This window comes from Moesziomyces antarcticus, assembly GCF_000747765.1.
Source record: "Moesziomyces antarcticus DNA, scaffold: scaffold_v10012, strain JCM 10317, whole genome shotgun sequence".
In the NCBI taxonomy this organism is placed as follows: Eukaryota; Fungi; Basidiomycota; class Ustilaginomycetes; order Ustilaginales; family Ustilaginaceae; genus Moesziomyces; species Moesziomyces antarcticus.
The window spans coordinates 106,563-129,768 of NW_014638998.1; the positions used below are offsets into that span (position 1 = coordinate 106,563).

Consider the following 23,206-nt stretch of genomic DNA (forward strand, 5'->3'; position numbering starts at 1 on the left):
TCGCTCTGCTCCACACCCTTCCTCCTCCATCCCCGCGAGGCACGCTCCTTTGTCCTCCTCAGCGCGCGCTCATTCGTCGCTCGTGGTGGATCTTGCACGCTTCGCTACACCTCAATCGCGTCGCATCCATCGCGCGACTCGCATACAGGCGTCCATCGCCCTCGCCAAGACGCGGACTTCTAGGACTGCACCTGTCGCCGTCGTACGCTCATGACCCTGACGCGGATGGACCTCTCGCCATCATTCATGACTGTGATCGACTGAAGCGCATGACCTCTGGATACACTCACCAACAGCGGCCTCGCTCCATCTCGTGATGACCGCCGTCGACACCACCGTCGCACAAGCCGGCTTGGCGAACGGCAAAGCACGCGCCCATGGACACCCTGTATCTGGCTCGTCCGGGTCTCAAGCAACTTCCAAACACCCAGCGGAACAAACCGATGGATTCCCCGACCCTCTACTTTCAGATGCATCCAGCCCCTCGAGCTCGCTCAAAGCCATCTCATCGGGCGATTCGACCGGCAAAGGCAAACAGGCGGCCACAGACTCGGCCACACCGTACCTTGACTCTGACTTTCACAAGGCGACATCCTCCCTGACGCCCATCGATGAGTCTCCGACCGACGCAGCATTCTCGTATTCGTATCAAGACTCGTATCGATCGTCAGCGAACGTCTACGCGCACCAGTCCTCCAGTTACCGCACGCCCGACCATGTCCGCATCGACTCGCCCGACACGGACGAGGTTCCTTACTCGCCCACGACGTATCCACCCATCAGTGAAGAGGATTCGGAAGCCAAGCGCGTGCAGCAGAATCTGGAGCGTTGGGCGGCCGAGGAGCGCCAGAGGCGCAAGGCGCAGCGCTCCTCCAAGCTTCTCGCCAACCGCAACTCGGTCGCCGCGGGCACAGGCGGACTTGCACAACGGCTTTCGATCCTGCGTACCTCTGCACAGACCAACAACAACAACCTGGGTGCTGGTCCTTCGTCGGAGCGGCTCGCCGACGGACCTGGAGCGAGTCCGAGCATGTCGTACGACCCGCGGCTCGGCGCTGCGGACCGACGCGGGTCGGGATCTTCGTCAGCGGCAGCTGCGCAGGGCTTGCATCGGTCTGCAAGCTCGTCGTCGTTCGACAGCTCTCAGTCCCTCGGCTCGCTCACCTCGGATGATCATCGTCCCAATCGACGGCTGCCGCCCATCGGCTCCCGCGTCTCGTCGGCGACGCACGCCAGGAACACGAGCTCGGGCAGCGGCAGCTCGTCGAAGGGACTCGGTACCACGGCGAACGGCAGTGCGCGCAATCCCTTCCGCGATCCTTCGGATGGAGGCGCGCCAGAAGTGACGCTCGAGAAAAGAGCATCGCTCAAGCCCCAACCCACAGCCTCGCGCCCGATCGTCATCGTCGGCCGCGCCTCGAGCATCCAGCGCAGAGCGCTGGAATCGGGCTACAACTCGAAAGGCAAGGGCAAAGGGCGCTCGATGCCAACCATCGTCGCCACCGATACCGAAGCTGAAGCCGAGGCCGAGGCCGAGATGGGCCGCGTCTCGTCGCGCGTTGACGATGAAAATCCGTTCGCTTCCGTTGAAGATCGCCAGCCTCGTGCCAGGACCGAGTCCTCCACGATGATCCACGAAGGAGGCTTGGACGAGGAGGTCGCCCTCGAGATGGCCGGCAGAGCTCAAGCCGAGCTGACCAGTGGCGACATTGGCGAGTCGAGCTTGAGCACGGACCAGCCGATTCGCCCGCCGCCCGGCAGGACGTCGACAAGCAGCTCAAAGTTCCGCGAACTCGGCATCACCGAGGGCGACGACTGGATAGAGACTATGGGCAGGAGCCTGAGCAAGGATTGGAGCCGCAAGATGCGCATCGCGCCGCACGCGGATGGCGATGAAACTGCACACGAGCAGAGGAAGCCGTGGTGGACCGAGCTGCTGTGCGGATGCAGCCGCGACGAGGACGATGATGAACAGGTAAGTCAATCCTTTGACACGAGGCACCGCGAAGACTCGACGACTGACACGTTTCGACCTGCATCACAAACTCTGATGCGCCGCGATCTCTCTTCATCAGGCTGGACGAACCAATCCCATGGAGTAGCCGCCGTACAAGCATCTTCACTGCAACTGCAATATAGGATCTAACTTCCCGCTTCCGTCCTCAATAAGTGTGACGAGACGGCATCCAGGGCCGAGGCCGCTCCAAGATGGCGCCGAGCCGCGTCAAAGCAGCTGAAAAAGAGGCATCCGCTGTGGCTCCCACGCGTGACTGCGCCGGTGGAGGGTTCTTTTGGGGCGCTCAGCGCAGTCGCCCGCGCACGGATGGGCCGAAACAGCAATGCTTCATTCGGAACGTCCGATCTTGAGCGAATCTGCGCACCCCGGCGAGAAAGCTGTGCCCTCTAGTGGCCCGCAAACGCGGTCGCTCAGTCTGGGCGCGAAGAATGCAGCCAAGTCAGCACAGTCTTTCAGCACGACCTGTTGAGGAGGCAAACTAGAGGGGGGAAGGGGCGAGAGGAAGAAGGCCAGCAGCATAAGGCTTCGCCTTGAACATTGACCCTAACCCTTCCCGCTCTCTAACGATGTCTGGACGCTTACAGAACGTCGAACAAGTCATACACAGCATGCCGAAGCGAACTCGCTCCTCGAGAAAGCCTCGGCCGCGTCGCCGTCGCCAGGCTCCGCCCACGATCGTCCCCCTTTCCGCGAGCGAGGATGACGACACGCAGGACGAGGCCCCCATCCAGCGACGCCGGTCGCCACCATTGATGGACGTGGACGCGGAGAGCTCGGATGGCTCGATCGTCGAGATCGAGCAGGAGCTCAGCCTCACGGCTCGCGTCGAAGACGAGGAGGAGGACGGCAACGGTCTCTTCGACGAGGCTGTCGGTGTGAATGCCGGAGACTCTGCCCACGGCCGGGCTGATCGCCTGGATGATGACGAGGAAGACATAGTCAAAGACCAGCAGGACTATCTGGGCGATATCGAGGAGCCGAGTGGAAGCTACGATTCAGAAGAGGAAGAGGAAGGCGTCGTGTGCGATGGCATTCCCAGCGACGAACACGCCGACGCGGACGACGAGAACGAGCTCGAGCTCGTTGACGAAGAGGACGATAACGATGCCGTCTTGCAGCGCATGGCGAGTCAGGTCGTCGCCGCTGCGGCAAGCTCAGACGGTGAGCGTTGCACCCGAAAGGCCAATACCCGCTCCGAGCTTTCACGAGGCGGCCGTCACGCCGAGCTCGAGAAAACCATCGCATGGCTTCTCGACCCGGTCAAGCGCCTCGAGGTTCGAGATAAGCAGTTCGCTGACTTCGTCGACCCCAAGTTCCGAATTACGAGCGATGTGCCAAAGAGCACCGGCAAGCTCTTTTTGCGCAGGAGGGCCGAGAAGTTTGTTCTTCTGGTAAGTACACCACCGCTCAGTGCTCTTGGGCCATCAGAGACTGACATGCTTGTTGCGCTCTTCGTCAGTACAATCAATATCGCATCGTCGCAAACCTTCCCGAGGTCGATGAGCACCTCCTGAGGGTGTTCGAGCTCTTCATCACCGACCTCATGAATTGCTTCGACCATCCGAAGGAGGTGCCCGGATGGAACCCCTTCGCGGCTTTCGCCGACCTGGTCGAGGCGGGCGCGGTCGTCCGCACGCCGGAAGCTGTCCGCGCCTGCAGTCGTCTCACTCTGGGCGCCGACTGGTCCAAGTTCACTGACGCCGACCGGGCGCGTGTGGGCGCCGAGCTTACCGCGCGGCTCACGCTCCTCCACCATTGGAGGATGGCCGAGATCAACGATCTGTTGGTCTCGTGGGACGGTAAACTCGAAAGCCTTTCCACCTGCGGCCTGTGTGGGACCGACGCCTGGGAGATCTACCTCCTGACAGTGCCGCTCGCGCTGCTTGAGCACGGCACCAAGTACATCGACAAGGAGACCCCGAGCGACACCTCCTCCGGCTCTGAGCACAGCGCCGAAGACGACAGTGACAACGATCTCGACGATCTCGACGAGGACCAGCACGAGCAGCGTTCAGAAGCGTCTGAACGCGACGACGACTTCAACTTAGATCCGATGCTGAACTACGTTCCGCAAGTCTTTCGCGATCTGGAAGAACCCCCTCGGCCGCCTACGCGTGGAATGGCTCTGAGCCAGAATCTGCTCAAGAACTACGGTCCCAACGCACACCTGTTGCGAGTGGTATCGCTGGACGAGTTTGGCTCGGCCGAACAAGAAAACGCTCAGTTCAAGGTGTGTCCGGACTGCGGCTTCCGCTTCGACGGCGGCACGATCAATCCGTCGTCGAAGTTTTGGCGCACCATCGAGCGCGCCATCCGCGTCGCGCGCGAGCAGATCAGTGCGGTCCAAGAGTTCATCGAGCTTCCTCGAGCATAGTCGCATCGTCGTGCCACCGGTTCACTCGTTCAAGTCTCATCGCCAATGCCACTTGTTGATCATCGCTCGTGTCGTCTGTGAGCTTGGTGCCACACCACGGACCAAGTTGAAGGTGTTGATGATGTTGCATTGCGACAAGCAGACCCAGCAAAGTCAATACACAGGGTTAGGAGACGTCGACAAAAGAGCATTGTAGAGACCACCGACAAGGGAAGCCGACTAACGGCCGAGGAAGGGATCTTGTGAGTAGTCCTGGTACAGCGGCCGTGCAAGCGAGTTGACAGTGACCTTCTTGTCCATCTCGATGTCTTCGATCAGTGCGTCCATCGAGTCGTAGTTGTACTCTGGACGCACGTAGCCGAGTACGACGACGCGGATCTCGAGGCCGTAAAAGTCGGAGGCGAACTCGTGCAGGATGTGGACCTCGGCGGTCTTGTGCGTGTTCTTGTAGAAGGGATTCCAGCCGACGCTCATGACCATGGGGAAGACCTGCGAATCTTCGGGACGCAGATGGACGCGTTTGGTCTTCCTCCTGCGTGCGAGACTGCTCGACGAGGAAGAGGTGGATGCGGTTGCGCCGTGGAAGGAACCGGCGGAGGCAGCGTTGGAAGCGCCATTGCTGAGTTCGGAGCGGCTGACTTCTGCCTCCTTGTCCGCGCGAGGGTCTGCTGATGTTGTGGCGGCGCCGAGCACGGAAGCCGGGCTAGGCTGGCCGCGGCTATTCTGTCGAGGGCGGGCAAGGCCGCCGTCGAGGAAGCCCTCGCCCATGTCGCCGATGGGGCTGGCGCCGAGCACCACCTCGTTGTCGTCGTCGTCGTCGAAATCGGCGCTAGATGATGCTGTTTGGGCGTGTGACGAGCCAGGAATATCGACGTCCTCGGAGTCGGTGAGCGAAGGATCGTCAGGATCTTGGGGCAGGACGCGAGCGAAACCAAAGTAGACGCCGGTGCGGGTGAGAGAAGAGCCTGGACCGACGACCTTGGACGGCAAGTTTGCTGTTAAGAAGAAAGCAGAGGGCGTGGGTCAGCTTCACTGTGTCCATGGTGGGTGGACAAAGACGGTGGAAGGGAGTTGACGTACCTGTTGGGCATCCGAGGTCCTTGGAGCCACGGCCGAAGCCCTTTTCGACCTGGCCGCGGAGGTAAATGGGATAGGGACGCTCTGGTGCATGTGGACCGCAGACCTCGGGACGACGGTTGGGTGTGGTGGGCGCCTTTGGCGCTTGTGATGAGGCCGAGTCGGACATGCTGGCAACGTAGCGCGGATACGAGGTGCGGGATGCGAGATGCGGGCCGACGGTGTGGTCAGCTATGCGTGAGAGAGGATCACCAGCGGGATGGCGCAGGTAGGATTGCGAAGTCCTGGTCGCGAGCAGGCGAGGGGCGCTGCAGGATGTTGTCGAGAAGGTCGATACGATGATGCGCGACAGGAATGACTGCCGAGGACGAGCGCAGCTGGATGTTGTCGGAAGTGGGGATGCGCGAGTCAAGAGAGACGACGAGGTATGAGGACGCTATGATCGCCGTGGTGTGACCACTCGCGAGGTTGTCGGCACCGTTGTGGGTATGCGCTGGAAGATGAGTGAGAGAAGGAAGCGTCTATGCGGACGTTAGACGGCGATGAATGCAGGGACAAAAGTGGAAGAGAGAAAGCCTGAGCCGGGATTGCGGTTTGCGACAATGGCGTCGAGGCAGAGCGAATCGGAAGCTGCCAGATAGGGCCGAGTGGATCGAGTTGAAGTTGGGTGTGAGAGGGTGAGAGCGGGCGTGAGGATGAGCGTGAGCGTGAGCGTGAGTGTGAGTGTGAGTGTGAGTGTGCTTCCACGGGGCCGCCATCGGGCTTCCGTCCACTGTCGAACAAAATGGGTGGTCGTGGGTGCGGCCACTCGGTGTCAGAGCGCGGGCAATTTGGCTGAGCCAGCAGTAGTGAGTCGAGAGTGGCTGCGTTGGTCCAGGCGCCGCTTCGGAATTGGAATAGGGTGGGGCATATTTCGAGGCAATTCCCACTCGTCGGTGTGCGGCGCAGAAGGATCAGAGTTGGAGGCCTCGGAAAGCCCCGCGGCTGGTGTGCTGCATGCTGCCGATACTCCCTCGACGATACTCCCTCGACTGGCGCTGATGTTCCGACAGTGCAGACGAGCGGTACCGCATCGGATGGCGGCCGACCGGTGGGGGCTGTGCGGCTGGGATGCGCAGGAAGCTCGAAACGATCGACGCTGCCGCTCTCTGCCATGCTGCCACCTGCCACGCCTGCAAGCCCGTTCGGATGTCCGCCGCCAGGACGCACGAATCAGAGCCGCCGTTTGGCGCTCAGTACCGTCGAGTCTATCTGCAACTCCTTGCGGGGTCACACGCAGCAGCCGCAAAAGCGCCGTAGACTGCCGACCAGCTGCTGTCCGCACGCGTCCATGCCTCTGATCGCTCAGCATCGGATGGCTTCCGCAGTGTGACTTTGCGGTGCAACGCATACAGTAACTCAGCCTGCATGGTCCAGGTGCTTCGCTACATCGGTCGCGTGCACTGCGCGCCGAGCATCAGCACCCCGGCGTCGAGTGCCGAGCGTGTCAAGCGCACGAGGATCAAAGTTCGACTCGCTTCGATGGTGCGTTGCAGTTGCTTGCAGCGGAGTCCTTGGGTGACTTGGAGCGGATCGCCGGCCCTCTACGCGTCTTACGAGAGCGGCGTCTCAGCACGCGCACCCGCGGCGTCTTTTTTCCGGTGCCTTCTTCCGCCCAGCACACCAGTCGCAACGCACCGAGGCTTTTCATTCGCAGCATGTCCGAGCGCACGCTTTGACGGGCAGTCCGACGTGGCCCATCCACGCTTCGACGCGTCTCCGCCATCGGCTGCTGCTCCGCACAGCCTTGCATGCGCCCAGCATGCATCGTGGTGCAGAGCCGAGGAGGCCTGGCCTCTGAGCGCGGAGCGAGCCCGATCCCAGATCGAATCGCTGCTCGCCAGTTGCAACGCGCAAGGGCGCAGCTGCGGATAGAATCGCGCCCAGCCGAGACAAGACCGCTTCGCCCCAAAAAGTCTCGACCCCGTCCCCTACGAGCATAGTGAGCCAGTGTGCCACTCTCACCAACAGTCCCTGATCCCTTTTCCACGCTCATACTCAGACGCCAGCTGGTGCAATCTCGGAAGATCAGCATCCGTTGTCACGTTAAGCACCCTCGAACGATGCGGCCAGAGCGCTAAACTCACATTGGCAGCGGAGATTCGGCGGAGTTGCATTCAATCAGCCGAACGAAAATCCTTGGCACAGCCGCCCACCATGACCCCTTCCCCAGCCGCTCTTGTCTGCATCTCACCATGTCGTATCAGCCGCCGCGCCGATGGCGGCCCGATCCGACGATCAGCTGCCGACGATCAGCTGCTGGTTTCGCACTCGCCGCAAGCTCGGCGAGTTCGTCCGTTCAACCCGAATCGCAAGCCATCCAAGATCCATCGGCCGGCTTCGCGGATCGATGCAAAGCGTGTACGATTCGATCATAGTGCCCTCAGCCTGCCGGACGTGTAACACCAATCTCCGCCGCATTCTGTCGAGGTCATGGCTGAGATGCTCCTGCCCAGGAAAGAGCGCCTTTCGCCCAAACCTCACAAAAACGCAGATTCGGAGATGAGCGTGTGATATCGGGACCCTCTTTGATTGGCTGCGTCCGATAAACCAGATCAGAGCTGGCAGGCGTCACGTGCAGCCAAAATGGGATTTGGTCGGCGAATGTCCGTGCAAGCGATGCTGCAGCAGGAAGAAAGCAGGCGTCCACCAAAGTGACTCACTCGCACGCACTCTGCCTTACAGCCAAGGGTCTGTTCTCGCCCGCGGCACTCTGGCTTCTCCACACTTCATCGCTTCCACCATCTTCGACCCTCCTCCAACGCCATCCCTCACCATCATGAAGTACCTCAGCACAAGAGGTGGCTCTGAACGCCTCACATTCGAGCAGTCCGTGCTCACCGGTCTCGCCCCCAACGGCGGTCTCTTTATCCCAGCACAGGTGCCTCAGCTCCCCGCCAACTGGCAGACAGAGTGGGCCAACCTCTCCTTCCCCGAACTCTCGCACCGTGTGCTTTCCCTCTACATCCCCGAGGACCCGGAACAGGGAGGCATCCCATCCGCGGACCTGCAGCGCGTCATCAACAAGTCCTACGCCACCTTCCGACACAACGACACCACTCCGCTCGTCCGTCTCGACGACAAGGACTGGTGCCTCGAGCTCTGGCACGGTCCCACTTTTGCATTCAAGGATGTTGCGCTCCAGCTGCTCGGCAACCTCTTCGAGTACTTCCTTCAGCGCAGGAACGAGGGCAAGCCCGACGACCAGCGCGAGAAGCTCACCATCGTTGGCGCCACCAGCGGTGACACGGGCAGTGCTGCCATCCAGGGTGTCAGGTCCAAGGAGGACATCTCCATCTTCATCCTCTTCCCCCACGGTCGCGTCAGCCCCATCCAGGAGGCGCAGATGACGACCGTGCTCGACGACAACGTGCACAACGTCTCGGTCGAGGGCACCTTTGACGACTGCCAGGACGTCGTCAAGGCGCTCTTCTCCGACGCCGAATTCAACGCCAAGCACCGTCTCGGCGCCGTCAACTCGATCAACTGGGCGCGCATCCTCGCACAGATCGTCTACTACTTCTCCGCCTACTTCAGCTTCCGCAAGCAGCTCGGACTCAAGGACTCCGAGCCCACCCCCGCCGACCTCGAGTTCGTCGTCCCCACCGGCAACTTCGGCGACATCCTCGCAGGCTACTATGCCAAGCGCATGGGTCTTCCCGTCTCGCGACTCGTCGTGGCTACCAACGAGAACGATATCCTTCAGCGATTCTGGGCCACCGGCCGCTACGAGAAGTCGAGCGCTCCCGCCTCGACTTCTGCCGCCTCGTCCGCACAGACCGAGCCCGCACAAGGCTCGTCGGACGGTGCGCAGCAGGGCGGTGTCCGTGCCACCCTGTCGCCGGCCATGGACATTCTCGTCTCGTCCAACTTTGAGCGTCTGCTGTGGTACATCGCATACGAGTCGCAGGCCGACGCCAACGCCAGCGCGTCGCAGCTCGAAAAGGAGGAGGCGGCGGGTCAGCAGCTCGCGTCGTGGATGCAGTCGTTGAAGACCGAGGGCAGGCTCGTGGTCGACGACAAGCAGCTCAGCATCGCCCGCCGCGACTTTGCCGCCGAGCGCGTCTCGGATGGCGAGATCCGCGACACGGTGCTCGAGTACTTTACCCGAAAGCCCACGGCCGCCTACCCATCCGGCTCGTACCTTGTCGACCCGCATACCGCCGTCGGTTTCAAGGCAGCTGCCAACGTTGTCGGCAAGGACGGCAGCAAGCCTCACCAGATCGTGCTGTCCACTGCGCATCCCGCCAAGTTCGCCGAGGCCGTTACGTCGAGTTTGGAGTCCGCGGGCGCCGAGTTCGACTTTGAACGCGACGTCCTCCCCAAGGAGATGGTCGGCCTGCTCGAGAAGCAGAGGAGGGTCATCGACGTCAAGCCAGAGGGCAAGCCGGGCGTCGACGGCCTCATCACCGCCGTCAAGCGCGTCGTCGAGGCAGAGGCCGATGTGGTCAAGGCCCGCACACACGCGCCCAACACCGCCAGCGTATAGTCGTGAGCTCTTGCCAAGCCAAGTTGAATGCATAGATTTCATAGTCTTTCTCGCCATGTCTGAAATGTTCTCGTCCTCCTGGCGGCCTCAAGTGTTGATGCTTGAGCAGATGCAAGTCACTTGAAGCGAATCTTGGCGAGTGTAGATCGAGGGGTTGCCAGTAGGATCAAGGTGGGGATTGAGGTGGGGCTTGGTGATTATGTGATCCTGACACGCCTTGCTGCGGGGCCTGCCCTTTTTTCGCCTGGCCATTTTTTGCTTTCTTCTCGCTCGGACAAAAAGCTAGAAGAGAGAGAAGAACAAACGAAGCTGCCGCTCCCTTTCCTTCCCACCACATCATCATCGGCTGTACGCTGCCTTGTGTTGCAAGGAATCGCACCATCAAGATCGACTTGCATCTATCCGACTGCCACTTCGCTGTTCAACCGTCCGCCGACCGTGCTTCTTGCATTGTTCCCGTTCGAGTACCATCCCCGACACCATTACTTCGAACCCCCATCAACACGACTTGTTCCCATCTCGCCCTTTCCGCCAGTCTGGTCTGAGCCGTCTGAGTATTCCCACTCCTCTTCTGCACCTTCCTTGCCCTTCCCATCCCGCGCTCTCGCTCTTGCGAGGCGCTGGCTCTTTCGAAGCCCCATAACCTGGCCTCTCTGCACCTGCCCTCGGGCGGCGCAGATCGCAGGCCGATAGGTTAATGATTTGATTCAGTGGGGTCAAAAAGTAAGCCTAGACCAAATCGTAAGTCGGCAATATTAATGGTCGTGTGTCGACTAGGTTACAAGCCCATAGGTCGGCGCACACTACCCAATTGCTGCACATCCTCCCCGTTTTAGCCCCCGAATCGTTCTAACCGAAAGTAGGGGAAACGCTCACATGATACCGCCAAAAGGCATGCATAAGATCAATTCATTCATTGCGCAGATCTGTAAGCGTCCGACGTCGGAGTGTCTCGTGGCGTCTCAGTAAGCGAATTCGTTCAAGGGCCAGCACAGACGCACACGCACGATTGACGAATAGGGACAGTGTTGAAAGGCACGAACAAGAAAGGAAAGGGGATGAGAGTGAAGGTGAAGAGAAGGTGCCGATCGAAAGAGTGATATCGGACAAACAAGAAGGAGAGTTGTATGGAGAGAGAGCAGGTAAGAATCAAATGCGGGACTGGGAGGTCAACCAGTGCCGCTGAATGTCATAGTTGCACCAGCAGCGGTGCCGATTGTGCCGAGGGCCTTTGCCATGCCGCCCTTCTTCTTGGCCGCTCCTTCAGCCCCTTCAGCCACTGCGTCGCCTCCCTCGCTGATGGCTTGGAGCTCAGCGGCTCTGGAGCGTTCGGCTGCAAGGACCTCTTGAGCGCTCGATGTGCCAGCGGTGCCTGTAAGCCCACGGACGGACGCCGAACCCGCTCCGCTCCTACCAGCGAGCTCCTCGAGAAGAACGGGGTTCACTGCCCTTCCTGAAGCGCCGATGTCCGAGATCATGGCAGGTCGGGCGGCATTGAGTCCGTTGGATTGGGGTCGGAAGCCAAACTCGGCAACTTCGCGCTCCGCCGTCGCCGAAGTGCGTGCCAGACCGCCTGCGCCAGCTTCGGCCGCAGCAGCGCCGCCACGAGCAAGGCCACCAGCACTGCCCGATGCGCGGGACAGACCGCCAAGGCCACCGCTGGATCCACGCAGCGCACCAGCAGCACTCGTCTCAGCTTCGGCAAGCACACCGCTCTTGGACAGAAGAGAGGCAGCAGCGGTTTCGGCTTCCACCGCCTCGACTGCAACCGCGAGTCGTCGCTCGAGATGCGCTTGCTCGTGGACGGCGCGCTTCTTCAGAACCGCTCCGCCATCACCAGCCATGGCTGAACCGGCAGCTGCCGCGACGCTACCCGTGCCACCGGTACCGACGGTACCGTCAACCGTTCCGGCATAGGCTGGAGCTTGGCTCTGTCCGGCATAGACAGAAGCGGAGGCACCGGCAGAGATAGCATTGGCGCCGACTGAAGCAGGAGTGCCGCCAGCGACACCCGCTCCGATCAGCGCGTCCTGATCACCGCCACCGCCGACCTGACCGCGTCGCTTGGCCTCGAGGAATTCGGTGTACAGCTCGCCGCCCGGGATCATGGGTCCGCGTGTGTCCGCATTCGGCGTCACAAACGGCACTGGCTTGCTTTTCTGCTTGTTCGCAACAAACAGGTTACCGAACAGTGTGCCGAACATCATCGTCGTTCCGCCGATCGCGAGCGCGCTGCCGAAGCCGCCGCGCTTGGAGAGCGAGCGCGACTCAAGCTTGGTGGCATCGACATCAGCCGCAGACAGGGAGTCTCGCTTCTTGAGCACACTGCCACCACTGCCACTCGATGACTGGACACCCGCAGCGGCGTTGAGCTCAGCACTGACAGCCGACGTGTCGGGCTGACTCTGCACACCGGAACCGGCATACGAAGAGCTGTACTGCGTGGTAGGAGCCAGAGCACTGCCGTCAGCTCCAGCACTCGAGTACTGAGGAGTCTGAGGAAAGACAACCCCGTCGCCCGAAGGAGGGTAAGCCATACCACTGGCGGCTCCCATGCCCTGAGGACTAGCGGAGGGGTCACCACCGGCGATGCCCTGAGCCTGCATCTGGGCCTCTTGCTTCTCGGCAGCCTCCTTCTTCTTCTTGTTGCGTTCCTCTTCGCGGTTCTGCGGGAAGGCTGTCATGGACTGCGCATATCCAAGAAGGATTCCGATTCCCGCCAGTGGCAGTGCCGATCCCCAACCGCGCTTATCGAGTCCAGCAGCGTCCTCGTGGCTTCCGGCAAGGGCATTGCCAGCCACGCTGCGTCTGCGCAGAACCGGCTCGCCGCTCGCAGCGACGGCCTCAGCACCGCTCGCGCCATCTGCAGCAGCAGCCTCGCTCTGCGCAGTCATGGCGGCAGCCTGCTGCTGCTGCTGCTGCAAGGCAGCCTGGTTTTGCCTCTGCTGCTCCGCCTGGAGCCGAGCAAGATACTCACGGTATCCAGGCATGGCATTGACGGCGAGCTGACCGGGATGGCGACCCGGAACGCCCACAGCACCGTACGTCGGAGTGGTGTCCAAGTCCTCGAGGATCTGTCGATCGCGCGGATTCTCGGTGCGGTACCTTGCGTGAGTGACGCCGTTGAAGAGAAGGGGGATCACGCTTCCCGCAACCACGCCTCCGGCAAGCTTACCGGCCGGTCCACCGGTGAAGAGGAATCGCTTCTCGAGTCGCTTTGACGACGCGCCCTCGGACTGGCTGACCCTGGAAATTCGCTCCTCGATCCAGTCTCGCTTGCGCAGCACCGGCTGGGCACCATCAGCAGAGGGTGAAGTTGCACCATCGGCACTGGTGTAGCCAGTGTTGTATACGGGCTGTTGTTGGACATAATTGGTGTCGGGGAAGACGTATCCGGACGAAGACATGCCATTCTGGCTCGAAATCGGCGGGTTGCTGCCAGGAGTGCTAGCATCCGAAGCCGAACGGAGAACACTCGAAAGGTCCGCGTTAGGTTGCACGGCGGTCGCTGCCAAGGGGTCCTTGGGCTTGAGGATGTTGGGGTCGTACGGATCGAAAGGAGGCTTGATGGCATCCTTGTCCTCATTGCCTCTGACGGCAGAAGGCAACCCAGGCGAGAGAGCAGCTCCCAGCCCCATACCGACCAGGGCAGAGACCCAGAAGCGCTTCGACAGGTCTTGGGCGCCATGAACCGAGGTTGGGGGAGCCTGAGAAACTCGACGCTTGACCATGCGCTTTTGCTTGTTGCTGGTGTTCGCCGACTTGTCGCCCGGCTTGTCGCTGACTTGCATCTTGGATCCTCCGGCAGAGTCCTTGTCCGGATCCTTCGGCTCGGGCAAGAGTACATATTGGTGGCCGTCCCAGCGGGCAGCAGTGTCCAGCAACGTCGGTGGCGATGGGGGGGAGCTGAACTGGCTGGAAGCTAGCGTGGTCGTCTTGACGGCGAACATAAGATTGAAAACGTTGAGGACCGCAGCGGACAGGCCGATCACACCACTGACCCTCTGTCGTTGCGGGAGCGTAAGTGGACATCAGAGTGGAGTTCACGTCAATGGTCGGAAAGCAGAACAGCGTCGACTCAGAGTGCACATACCGTGATGGTGGGGAATTTGGTGGGCTTTGAGCCATACTTGGCGACGTGGACGGAATCTTCAATCTCGATTTCGTGCTGCCTCGATCTTTCCTTGTCGCGCAGCTTCTTCTCCATCTCCTCGACTTTGTTGCGCAGACGCAGCTCGTGGTCTGCCATCGCAGTCTCAGCGCCCCTGCCTCTTTCCGCGAAGAACGCTGCTTCCTCTGCTACTCGATCAAAGGGCGCCAGCTCGCGCTTGCTGCCCTTGTGCGATTTGTGGTGGCGACGCTTCGACCGATCCTCGCGATCATGTTTCGATCGATGTTTCGAACGCTTGCTCGAGCTTTGATCGCGATTGTGCTGAGCAGGTGCATTGCTGATCGACTCCGGAGCCGCCTGAGCTGTGAACGCCAGGCAAGCCAGGCAGAAGAGAAAGAGCAGTGCGACCCGCATGACGAGTTTCCCGACCGCCTTGGATGACTACAGCAACGATTCGGGATACAAGTTTGGGAGGCCAGCCTCGTAATGATCGCGTGAGTATCTCTGCTCCGTTGAATGGTCGATGAGAACGTCGCTGTAGGGAGCGTGCACCTCAATAAAAGATGATGGTCGAAAAGAAACGAAAACAGCGGGGCCAAATGGACGAGCAGCAGCCGACCTGCGTGATGTGTGGGTCCTTATGAGCTCCTTGTGCATTAAGAGGCAAAGTCAAGCCATCGACTCAGGTACAGTGCATGACATTGAAGTACCGCATTACGGTCCGCAGCACGAAACCCATCTGCTGCAGAGATGAAGTCGAGGGCTGCTCGGCTGAAAGGAAGCACAACCTTGATACTGCAAGGCAAACAGACTGCATCCGTGAACAGCGAGCCCATTGCCATCACACGATCTCATAACGTTGTGGGTTTTGAACAGAGAGTGTCGCTCTCGGGCTTGATCCACCACTCAGGGACCTTACCGTACACGGGTCGCCTGGTTAGCTACAATTACTTGATTGCAAGTTTCACTGCTGGGCTGTAGCTGGAGCTACACCAGCATCAGAAGAGGGTCGTCATCAGATCAATCAGCTATGCCCGAACAAAAACGCAAGGGAGATGCAAGAGCGGTGGGAGGAATTCCGGATTGTAGAAATGAAATGGCGACGCCGCAGGTGCACTCGCCTGTGGTCGACCCACCACTCTCATAAGTCACATCCGAGCGCCCCGCCTCAATCTGGAACCCCACTCTCTGAGCGCCTCCATTTGTCGCCTGCTTCACTTCGCCTATGCAGTGATCACTAGGCTCAGTTGAGTTTGGTCCGAACGGTCGTGCTAGGACCCATAGCGAGGCAATCGGACGTCTGCGTCTGCGCACGTCCTCTACGCTTCCGCTGGCGCCGCCCACCTTGGCGTCCGAGCGCTGGCCACGTCGGTGTTGATTTCGCCTTAAGAGCCCTATCGTAGATAGGAGCTTGCAGATCTGCCCCTTGCCGGTTCGTGTCCAGAGGAGGGACGTCGGCGACTCCCTGGAATGGAGGTAATCAAAGGGTCAGCGGTCAGTGCCGGTTCAGTACAAGAGAGAGAGCCAGATCAGCAGACGTCAGGACAGGTTCGGATCCCCGCCAACTATACCCCAAAAGAGTTCACTCAGGAAGCACCTTACTTCTCGCCTTCATCCGCTCGGGCCTTGACCACTCTTCTTCCCGGGTCTTTCCTTCTTCTTCCTTCTCCCCTTCCCTCTCCTTTCCCTTCTCCCCCTTCCATCACGACAGCCAGTCTTTTGGCGTTCGACAGCATGTCGCAGATGGCACGCGTGATGAGGCTGGCGCTGGTCGCCATGCTCTTCGTTGTGGTCCTGACCTCTAGTCAAGTTTCAGCCGATCGGGTAGCTCACCAGCCTCGCAATGCTCATCCAGGCCTGCGCAAGGCCATGTTTGGGAGGCGTTCCACCATGATGCCAGACCCATCCGACCCGGACTGTCCTGAAGGAGAAGAAAATGGACCAGCTCATCTCCAGGAGGTAGCCCAAAGGCTGGCCGACACATCGGAGAAGGATGGAGGCAAGGAGGAGACCTACGATGCGGTGGTACCCGGTCCTCAGGGCGAAACGCATGTCGACGTCCGTGCTCGATCTGAGGTGGGCAAGAGCGGCTCGCACCGCTCTTGGTCGTGGTCGTCATCGACCCATTCGTCTTCGCACTCGTCCTCGTCCTCCAGCTCCAGCTCCAGCTCGAGCTCTAGCTCCAGCACCTCGTCTGACATGCCTCTGGACGCCTCGAATGGTCATCCGAGTGGACATCACGCCGCCTCGGCGGGCGAGCAACACCACCAGTCCCACAGCGGCCAGAGCAAGAAGGAACCAGCAATGCAAATGGAGGTTCGCTCCCCTCCTCGTCCCCGTGCCCGTCCCCAAGAGGTAGAGGGTAAAGAGACGGTGGTGCACGCCTCGCACAGCCGTCATACTAGTGACACTACCAAGTCTGTCTCGACCTCGGAAGACGATGGAGACGGCAAGGTCAAGAAGCACAAGACCGAGACCAAGACGCACGACTCTTCGTCGTCGTCGTCGTACAAGAGCTTCACCAACGTCTTCCACTACGTCATCAGTGGAGACATGCAGCATTCTGGCAACGGGGCTCCGTTCGCCGACGGCCACATTGAGTGGAGCCACACGCCTGTGGATGCCGCTGCTCTGGCCATCGAAGCGCAGATTGGCCGTCCGATTCTGCGTCCTGCCCGGGCCAACGTCTGCAACCGTCGCTTCCCATGGAAAGGCAAGCAGTACACTGCCGTGGACAGAGACCAGCGATTCGACGATCCTTGGCCGAGAGAGGCGCTCGACGAGGTCTCGAAGGCTGCGCTCGATCTGCACAACCAGGAGCGTGCTCGTTACGGGCTGGTGCCGCTGCAGTGGAACGCCGAGCTGGCCAACATGGCGGCCTGCTGGGCCGACCTCAAGGCGTACGGCCACTCGGAGGACCACTACTGCGCTTCGGGCGAGAACATCGCCATGGGTGCTGGCGACACTTGCTACGGCAACCCGCTCCAGGGCATGAAGAATGCCATCATGTCGTTCCTCGACGAGGACCGCAACTGGGCGCGCGAAGCGCACCTGGCGGACGACGACGGCCACTGGACGCAGATCGTGTGGAAGGACACGCGCTTTGTCGGCTGTGCAGTGTCTCAGCGAAAGGGTCTTGCGCAGAGCTACAGCCACTCGGACGGTGCTACGATGTACGTCGTGTGCGAGTACTATCCGTCCGGCAACGTGCAGGGCCAGTTCGAGCACCAGGTGCCGCGTGTCAAGCCTCTGCCCCGACTTCGATCCCAGTGCTCGGCCAACGAGGTGCACACCAGGCGCTAAGCTGTTTGCGCTCAGTATCCAACTTTTCCAACCCGGAGTCGAGCGGCTGGCGACGTGCTTTGTGTCCACTGCACCTCTTCGGCCCCACTTGTCACCTTCAAGCCTCTTTCTTTTGCTTCTACCTTTGTCCGTTTCAGTTTATTCTTTTCCACAACTTTCTCTTTGTCCAGTTCAGTTATATTTGCAAGCATCTCTTCCCGAATTCGTCGGCTTCCACGCTCATTGTTCTTCCAAGCCGTTCACCAGCATACCCGCGCGCTTCGCCCTGCGTTGTGCCATTTGTCCCACCTGTCGTGGTTGCTGTTCTTCTTCCTTGGATGCGTCTGGCACGAATCCAATCAATTTCTTTTCGACTTGAGACTTGAGCGTATTCGAGTGTGCTTGTGAAGATGCCGAAGCTGTCTGGTTGCGGCGTGGGTGCGAAGTCGCCATGTCGCCGCAGATACCGTCATGAACGGGAGCCATAGTGTATATAATGGCAATACTAGTGTATATAATGGCAATACCCGGGTATATTTTCAACAAGTTCCATCCCGGCTAGCTCAGTCGGTAGAGCGTCAGACTCTTATTCAAGGGTTTCCGAGCTTCGCTTGGTATCTGAATGTCGTGGGTTCGAGCCCCACGTTGGGAGATTTCTTTTTGCACATTTTTGGCAAACACTCTTTTTTTGCCACTGTTTCTGGCTATTCTTTTTTGAAAGGGACGGCCAGTGAATTTTTCTTTGCTCGTGTCTGGCCTCTGCGCGTGGCGGCGTGTTGGACCTCCACAGGGCCGATTTTGACGCGCCTTTTGCATGCCGAGGTCGGAAAAAATGGACCCTGACATGAGGGCCACGAGTCCATGTCGTGTCCGAGAAGCAACGCCGAGCCTGTCTCCCTACCGCTCCTATCGACCCTAACGACCACGACTGGCAGCATCATCAGAACGACCTCTCGAGAGCGCGCAGAGTCTGCTCACCTTGGACTCTGCCTCGACTCCGGATCAAGGCTTGTGGTTCGCGTTGCTGCGCCGCCGAACCAGCGCCACCGCCACTGATGCGACGCGACGAGCCACATCCTTGGTCTCGCTTGGGTACCCGATCTCACTGCCTCTAGGGCGTCTAGGCCGGCGGAGGTGGCGTACAACGACGCGCACAACCTATCGCAATGCGCGCCTCTCCGGTCTGCGGCGGCATTCGCGGCATCTTTCCGCTCATCCGCAGCCTGGTGCCACAAGCCATCTCGCCACCCTTCGCGCTCTCGTCACTGCGGGGACTGCGTCTCGCCATCGACGCGACACTGCTCGTGCAGCGACTGCACTTTGCCGACGACCCGCATCCGGCCCGCCATGTGGTCGGATTCTACCGCCTCGTGACGTCGCTGCGCCAGCACGGCATTGTGCCGATCATGGTGTTCGACCACCCGCACAAGAGGCTGGCGCTCAAGGACCGCGAGCAGCTCAAGCGCAAGCACAAGCGCGAGCTCGATCGCGTCCGCAGCAGGCTCGAGCAAGAACGCCATGGAAGGCTGCAGGAGCTGCAGAGCCATCTTGATGCCATCGCGTCGCTGGCCGAAGACGAACGTCGCCAGGTCGGCGAGCTGCTCGACCAGTGGCAATCCCAGAGTGCGCCTACGCAACAGCCGTCGGTGCTGCACAAGCCCGAATTGCCGGTGGAAGCCTCGCGTCCCCAGACGGTCGCATACAGCATGCATGCCAACTATGTGCAGCTCGAACAGAGTTTAAGCACGGGCGCCAGCAGCCAGTCCAGGGGCCAGAGGCTGCTTGCCCAGGCCGAAAAGCAGGTGTACCAGACCATCACTGCGCAGCTCATCTCGGGCGAGGCGGTGCAACCGCCTCCGGCACTGAGCGTGCCTGATATCTCGACCACCATCGACACACTACCGCCACCATCGCTTTCGTCGCTGAATGCCATGCATCACTCGCTGAGCAAGACGTACGATCGCGCCACGTCGCCGCTGTCGGCGTCCATCTACCAGGACTGTGCGGCGCTGTGCTCGCTCATGCAGACAGCTGTGTTCTGGACGGGCGACGGCACGCGCACAGGTGGCGGGCGGATCCACGAGGCCGAAGCGTACGCGGCCTCGCTCGTGCGCGCTGGGTTTGCCGACCTGGTAGCGAGCGAGGACAGCGACGTGTTGCTGTACGAGGCGCCGCTGCTGCGCGGTCTCATGGGCGGCGTACGCAGCCCGGGCGTGCTCGGCCAGGCGGCCAGGGGAAAGCTCGAAGTGGTCTGTGGCACGCGTGTCCGCCGTGGCCTTTTCCCACGGGAAGAGGTGGACCGACTCGTCCAGATGCACTCGCAGGGAGAGGCAGAGGCAGAGGAGGTGGCGTATGATCGGACGACGCGCGCATTGATGCTCGACTTTGCGCTGTTGTGCGGGACGGATTTCAACCGGACTGTACCCGGGATCGGGCCCAAGACGGCATTGCGGCTGCTGAAGGAACACGGCTCGATCGGAACGATACTGCGCAAGGAGGCCAAGTTTGGGCCACCGGATGCACTGAGCGTGCGCGAGTACGAGACCGAGCTGCGTCAGGCACGCAGTGTATTCCTCCAGCCACCCAAGGTCCGTGCTGCGGCGCGCAGCATTCTGGGCACTGCGGCATTTGAGGCCGCCACGCAGATCGCCGCGCAGCCAACCACGCCCCAAGTGGATCGACTCATCGCTGGTGGCGAGCCCGCCACTGCGCGCACGGAAGACAAAGTGGTGGTCGAGGATGCGGCGATGGGTGATGGCGAAGCGGTCGACTGTACTGCCGAACCAACGGCGGCTGAGGTACTCGACTCCATCTCCACACCGGGCGTGATCGAGGCCTCACCGAGCACATCGGTCGAGCCTTCCAGTGTGAGGTTCGATCGACAGGCGGTGCACGACTTTCTGCGCTCGCGCGGCGTGTTTCGTTCCTCGCTACCCGACTCGCACGACCTCGACTACGCAGACCCGCCTGCGCGCGAACAAGAGTGGCGCGACCTACTCGACCTCGAACTCGGCCTCGCCAGTCCATCCCCACCCGCCACTCCGGCTCAGTTTGATGCAGATACGCATGCTGATCTGGCACTGGCCACGCTTGGCGCCGACTTCTTTGGCGAACGCAACGCCGTCGCGTGCTGGAATCCTCACATGGAACGCCATGTGCGCGCCGAAACCACCGCTCATCCCCGCCATCCTCCGTCGTGAAATTCCCCGCCACTCTCCTGTATCGACATGTAATGTAGCCCTACCGTGTGCTGAACGTCAGAATGAAAACAACACCCGCAACGCAGGCCTTGCTGGGACTGGGATTGAGACTGAGAGCAACAAAAGATTCGTGGTGATTGCACGGCCAAAAAATGATTTCTGCCGGGTTCGAACCGGCGACCTCCTCCGTAAGCCCTAACGATCCGAGATCGGAATTGTTAAGGAGACGCGCTAACCAACTGCGCCAAGAAACCGATGTGTAACCATTGTCAGGTTGCATTCAGATAGGCTTAGGCTCAGATCGCACCACAATAGCTGCACGACTCCGCGAATTTGGACGAGGCTCGACGGTGAGGTTAAAGCATTTAATCGGCGGCAAATGCTGCAACAGCGAAGCGCATGCTTCAGAGACACTGGCGCGTCATCACGGCAGAAGATTGGCCACCAACGTGTTACTGCGAGGTTGGCCTTACCTCTTGAGCAGCATTGAGAGTTGGTCTCGAAACTGACTCGCAGGCTGGTGCGATGACGGTCGAGAGGGGAGAGTTTCCAAAAAGAAAAAGACGAAAAAAAAGAACGAAACGTCTCCCAATAGGGGGCTCGAACCCCTGACATTCAGATCACATACAGATCATACGAGTGCATTCTCGTAGACTTTCACGTATAAAAGTCTGACGCTCTACCGACTGAGCTAATCGGGATGGAGTTGTCTCATCTAGCCCTACATGTTGGGCGAATGCATTATATACACCAGACGTTTTGCAGCAATTTTCCGGGGACATCTTATCGCTCTCTCGTTCACAGAATGACACACAGCTGCGAACATGTGCACAGTGAGACGCTGTATGACGATGCACCATCAGCGCAGAGCTAGAATGATACGAAAGTGCGAGCTCGAGTGGAAGCAGAATTGATGGATGAGTGGCAGCGTGGACGAGGGCGGTCGTGGCTCAGTTCGAGGTTGAAAGACGGCTGAATGGGTTGGGGACTCGACGAAGTAGCAGACCAGCCACGAAGCCGGTCACCTGTCAAGGCGGGCTGCAAGAAACGAAACAGGAGCGACTGAGCAAGCAAGAAGCAACAGAAGCGTTGGCGTAAGACTGGCAATACGCGGGGCAAAGGAAAGGAGACCACTCAAAACGGCCAATCCACACCTTTGGGAACCAGATAAGTTGTTGCGATGAGCACAGGCTGAGAAGGAGGGGATATACATGAGGAAGCCGAGCTGCTCTACGTTGTGAAATGCCTGGACGATGCAAAATCACGCCGTTGCGCGAGCTCTAGGCATCGTAGCGAGGGAGATTGTGCACGCGCGCAGTCGGGCTGCAGCCGACCAAATAGACCGCGGTCGAGGAAACTAAGACAGGAAAAGGCAGGTGATGGAAGTCTAGGCCTTCTGCTGGAGCTGAAGATTCCTGTGAAGTTCGGTCTTTACGTCGACGACGCGATCGAGGAGCTTGGAGATGACCTGGTCGCGGTTGGCTTCAAACGCCTTGTTGAGTTCGCCGAGCCTCTCTTCGGTCTCCTTGTCGACGGTGGTCTGGGACGAGTTGGTGGATCCCTCGTGCTGCCATCGCAATCAAACGCAAAAGCAAGACAGAAAAAAAGGTCAATATGAATCGCGGAAGAGGGTGATGAGAGGCATAACTCACCTGCTTTTGGAAGTCGGCAAACTCCTTCTCCTTGTTCGCCTTGAGCTGCTCAATCTCTTTGGAAGCCTCGTTGCGGGCGTCCTTGAGCTTCTGAGTGCGGTCTGTAGAAAGGTAAAGGTGACGCTCGAGTCAGGATGAGACCAGGAGACTGGACGAGTGCGAGATGAGAACATACAAGTGCGCGCCTTCTGGACGATCTTGGCGGCCTCCTTCTCGGCCTCGAGGAGGGTCTGAATGCCCTGGGATTGTTGAGCGGCCTGTGATTCAACAAGACACATGAAAGCGGAAGCAGGTTGGGCGAAGAGTGACAAGTAGATGGAAAGTCAGATGTCAAAGTCGTGGCATTGCTGTGTAGTCGCTGATTGGGCTGGATACTCACCATGATGCAGGAGCGAGTGTGGTCGGATGCAGTCGAGACGGATGGCGAGGCGAGGCGATGCAGACGGCGAGTGGGTGGCGGTCGAGAGGTGTCGGGATGAGGCCGAGACGATTTGGTTTGGACAGAGAGGCAGCACACGGGTGGAGGAGATGAGGCGAGAAATGCAGTGAGCCAGGGGCGAGTGAGCGCAGGCTGAGCCGCACCGGCACTTGGCGCGTGCGACCGTGCGTTGCGATCCCCGATTCTTAGAGTTGACATCCCCGATCCCGACTCGAGTGATACCGAGTCGCTCAACTTTTCTTGGACCGATTTGTTGTTCCCACGGCGCATGAGCTTGTTTGCAAGCTCATCATGGATCGGATGTCGGTGACGGTGCGCAGTGTCAAAGAGCAGTTGCCAAGCTGAAGTGTGAGATGGAGAGGCAGCAGCGGCGATCCGAGCAAGCACGGCAGCGTCACACGACGGAGAGTGGGAATATTTGGCGAAAAGGCCCACAAAGACCACCGCACCCGCGTCCAATCGAGCGGAGCGCAGTCAAAGCCGAAAGAGAAAGAGAGAGGAGCAGCAGCAGCGGCGGCGGCGGCGG

General features: G+C 60.0%; 10 protein-coding genes and 3 non-coding genes across 13 annotated transcripts; 7 read left to right on the forward strand and 6 right to left on the reverse strand.

Moving 5' to 3' along the window:
* Positions 1-316: 316 nt before the first annotated feature.
* Positions 317-2,146, forward strand: PAN0_012c4438 (uncharacterized protein; the record flags this gene model as incomplete). Its single annotated transcript, XM_014799975.1, has 1 exon — positions 317-2,146. One exon carries the CDS (start codon positions 317-319, stop codon positions 2,144-2,146), a length of 1,830 nt encoding a protein of 609 aa, XP_014655461.1.
* A 479-nt stretch (positions 2,147-2,625) lies between these two features.
* PAN0_012c4439 (uncharacterized protein) lies at positions 2,626-4,391 on the forward strand (the record flags this gene model as incomplete). Its single annotated transcript, XM_014799976.1, has 2 exons — positions 2,626-3,408; positions 3,477-4,391. 2 exons carry the CDS (start codon positions 2,626-2,628, stop codon positions 4,389-4,391), a joined length of 1,698 nt encoding a protein of 565 aa, XP_014655462.1.
* A 219-nt stretch (positions 4,392-4,610) lies between these two features.
* Positions 4,611-5,637, reverse strand: PAN0_012d4440 (uncharacterized protein; the record flags this gene model as incomplete). Its single annotated transcript, XM_014799977.1, has 2 exons — positions 4,611-5,386; positions 5,472-5,637. 2 exons carry the CDS (start codon positions 5,635-5,637, stop codon positions 4,611-4,613), a joined length of 942 nt encoding a protein of 313 aa, XP_014655463.1.
* A 79-nt stretch (positions 5,638-5,716) lies between these two features.
* On the reverse strand, positions 5,717-6,623 carry PAN0_012d4441 (uncharacterized protein; the record flags this gene model as incomplete). Its single annotated transcript, XM_014799978.1, has 2 exons — positions 5,717-5,961; positions 6,398-6,623. The coding sequence occupies 2 exons, from the start codon at positions 6,621-6,623 to the stop codon at positions 5,717-5,719; spliced, it is 471 nt and encodes a 156-aa protein (XP_014655464.1).
* A 252-nt stretch (positions 6,624-6,875) lies between these two features.
* Positions 6,876-7,910, forward strand: PAN0_012c4442 (uncharacterized protein; the record flags this gene model as incomplete). The annotated part of the gene is made up of 3 exons (XM_014799979.1): positions 6,876-6,992; positions 7,253-7,449; positions 7,715-7,910. 3 exons carry the CDS (start codon positions 6,876-6,878, stop codon positions 7,908-7,910), a joined length of 510 nt encoding a protein of 169 aa, XP_014655465.1.
* Positions 7,911-8,286: 376 nt separating this feature from the next.
* On the forward strand, positions 8,287-9,996 carry PAN0_012c4443 (tryptophan synthase beta subunit-like PLP-dependent enzyme; the record flags this gene model as incomplete). The annotated part of the gene is made up of 1 exon (XM_014799980.1): positions 8,287-9,996. The coding sequence occupies one exon, from the start codon at positions 8,287-8,289 to the stop codon at positions 9,994-9,996; it is 1,710 nt and encodes a 569-aa protein (XP_014655466.1).
* A 1,169-nt stretch (positions 9,997-11,165) lies between these two features.
* Positions 11,166-14,521, reverse strand: PAN0_012d4444 (uncharacterized protein; the record flags this gene model as incomplete). The annotated part of the gene is made up of 2 exons (XM_014799981.1): positions 11,166-14,000; positions 14,090-14,521. 2 exons carry the CDS (start codon positions 14,519-14,521, stop codon positions 11,166-11,168), a joined length of 3,267 nt encoding a protein of 1,088 aa, XP_014655467.1.
* Positions 14,522-15,577: 1,056 nt separating this feature from the next.
* PAN0_012c4445 (PR-1-like protein) lies at positions 15,578-17,410 on the forward strand (the record flags this gene model as incomplete). Its single annotated transcript, XM_014799982.1, has 1 exon — positions 15,578-17,410. One exon carries the CDS (start codon positions 15,578-15,580, stop codon positions 17,408-17,410), a length of 1,833 nt encoding a protein of 610 aa, XP_014655468.1.
* Positions 17,411-17,941: 531 nt separating this feature from the next.
* Positions 17,942-18,041, forward strand: PAN0_t012c0002. Its single transcript has 2 exons — positions 17,942-17,978; positions 18,006-18,041. It is a non-coding gene; the product is annotated as a tRNA-Lys (tRNA).
* Positions 18,042-18,555: 514 nt separating this feature from the next.
* PAN0_012c4446 (PIN domain-like protein) lies at positions 18,556-20,589 on the forward strand (the record flags this gene model as incomplete). Its single annotated transcript, XM_014799983.1, has 1 exon — positions 18,556-20,589. One exon carries the CDS (start codon positions 18,556-18,558, stop codon positions 20,587-20,589), a length of 2,034 nt encoding a protein of 677 aa, XP_014655469.1.
* Positions 20,590-20,742: 153 nt separating this feature from the next.
* Positions 20,743-20,843, reverse strand: PAN0_t012d0003. Its single transcript has 2 exons — positions 20,806-20,843; positions 20,743-20,778 (listed from the first exon to the last, which is right to left on the reverse strand). It is a non-coding gene; the product is annotated as a tRNA-Val (tRNA).
* Positions 20,844-21,174: 331 nt separating this feature from the next.
* Positions 21,175-21,290, reverse strand: PAN0_t012d0004. The gene is made up of 2 exons: positions 21,254-21,290; positions 21,175-21,210 (listed from the first exon to the last, which is right to left on the reverse strand). It is a non-coding gene; the product is annotated as a tRNA-Lys (tRNA).
* Positions 21,291-21,976: 686 nt separating this feature from the next.
* Positions 21,977-22,950, reverse strand: PAN0_012d4447 (v-type ATPase; the record flags this gene model as incomplete). The annotated part of the gene is made up of 4 exons (XM_014799984.1): positions 21,977-22,156; positions 22,242-22,342; positions 22,417-22,498; positions 22,621-22,950. 4 exons carry the CDS (start codon positions 22,948-22,950, stop codon positions 21,977-21,979), a joined length of 693 nt encoding a protein of 230 aa, XP_014655470.1.
* Between the last annotated feature and the right edge of the window lie 256 nt (positions 22,951-23,206).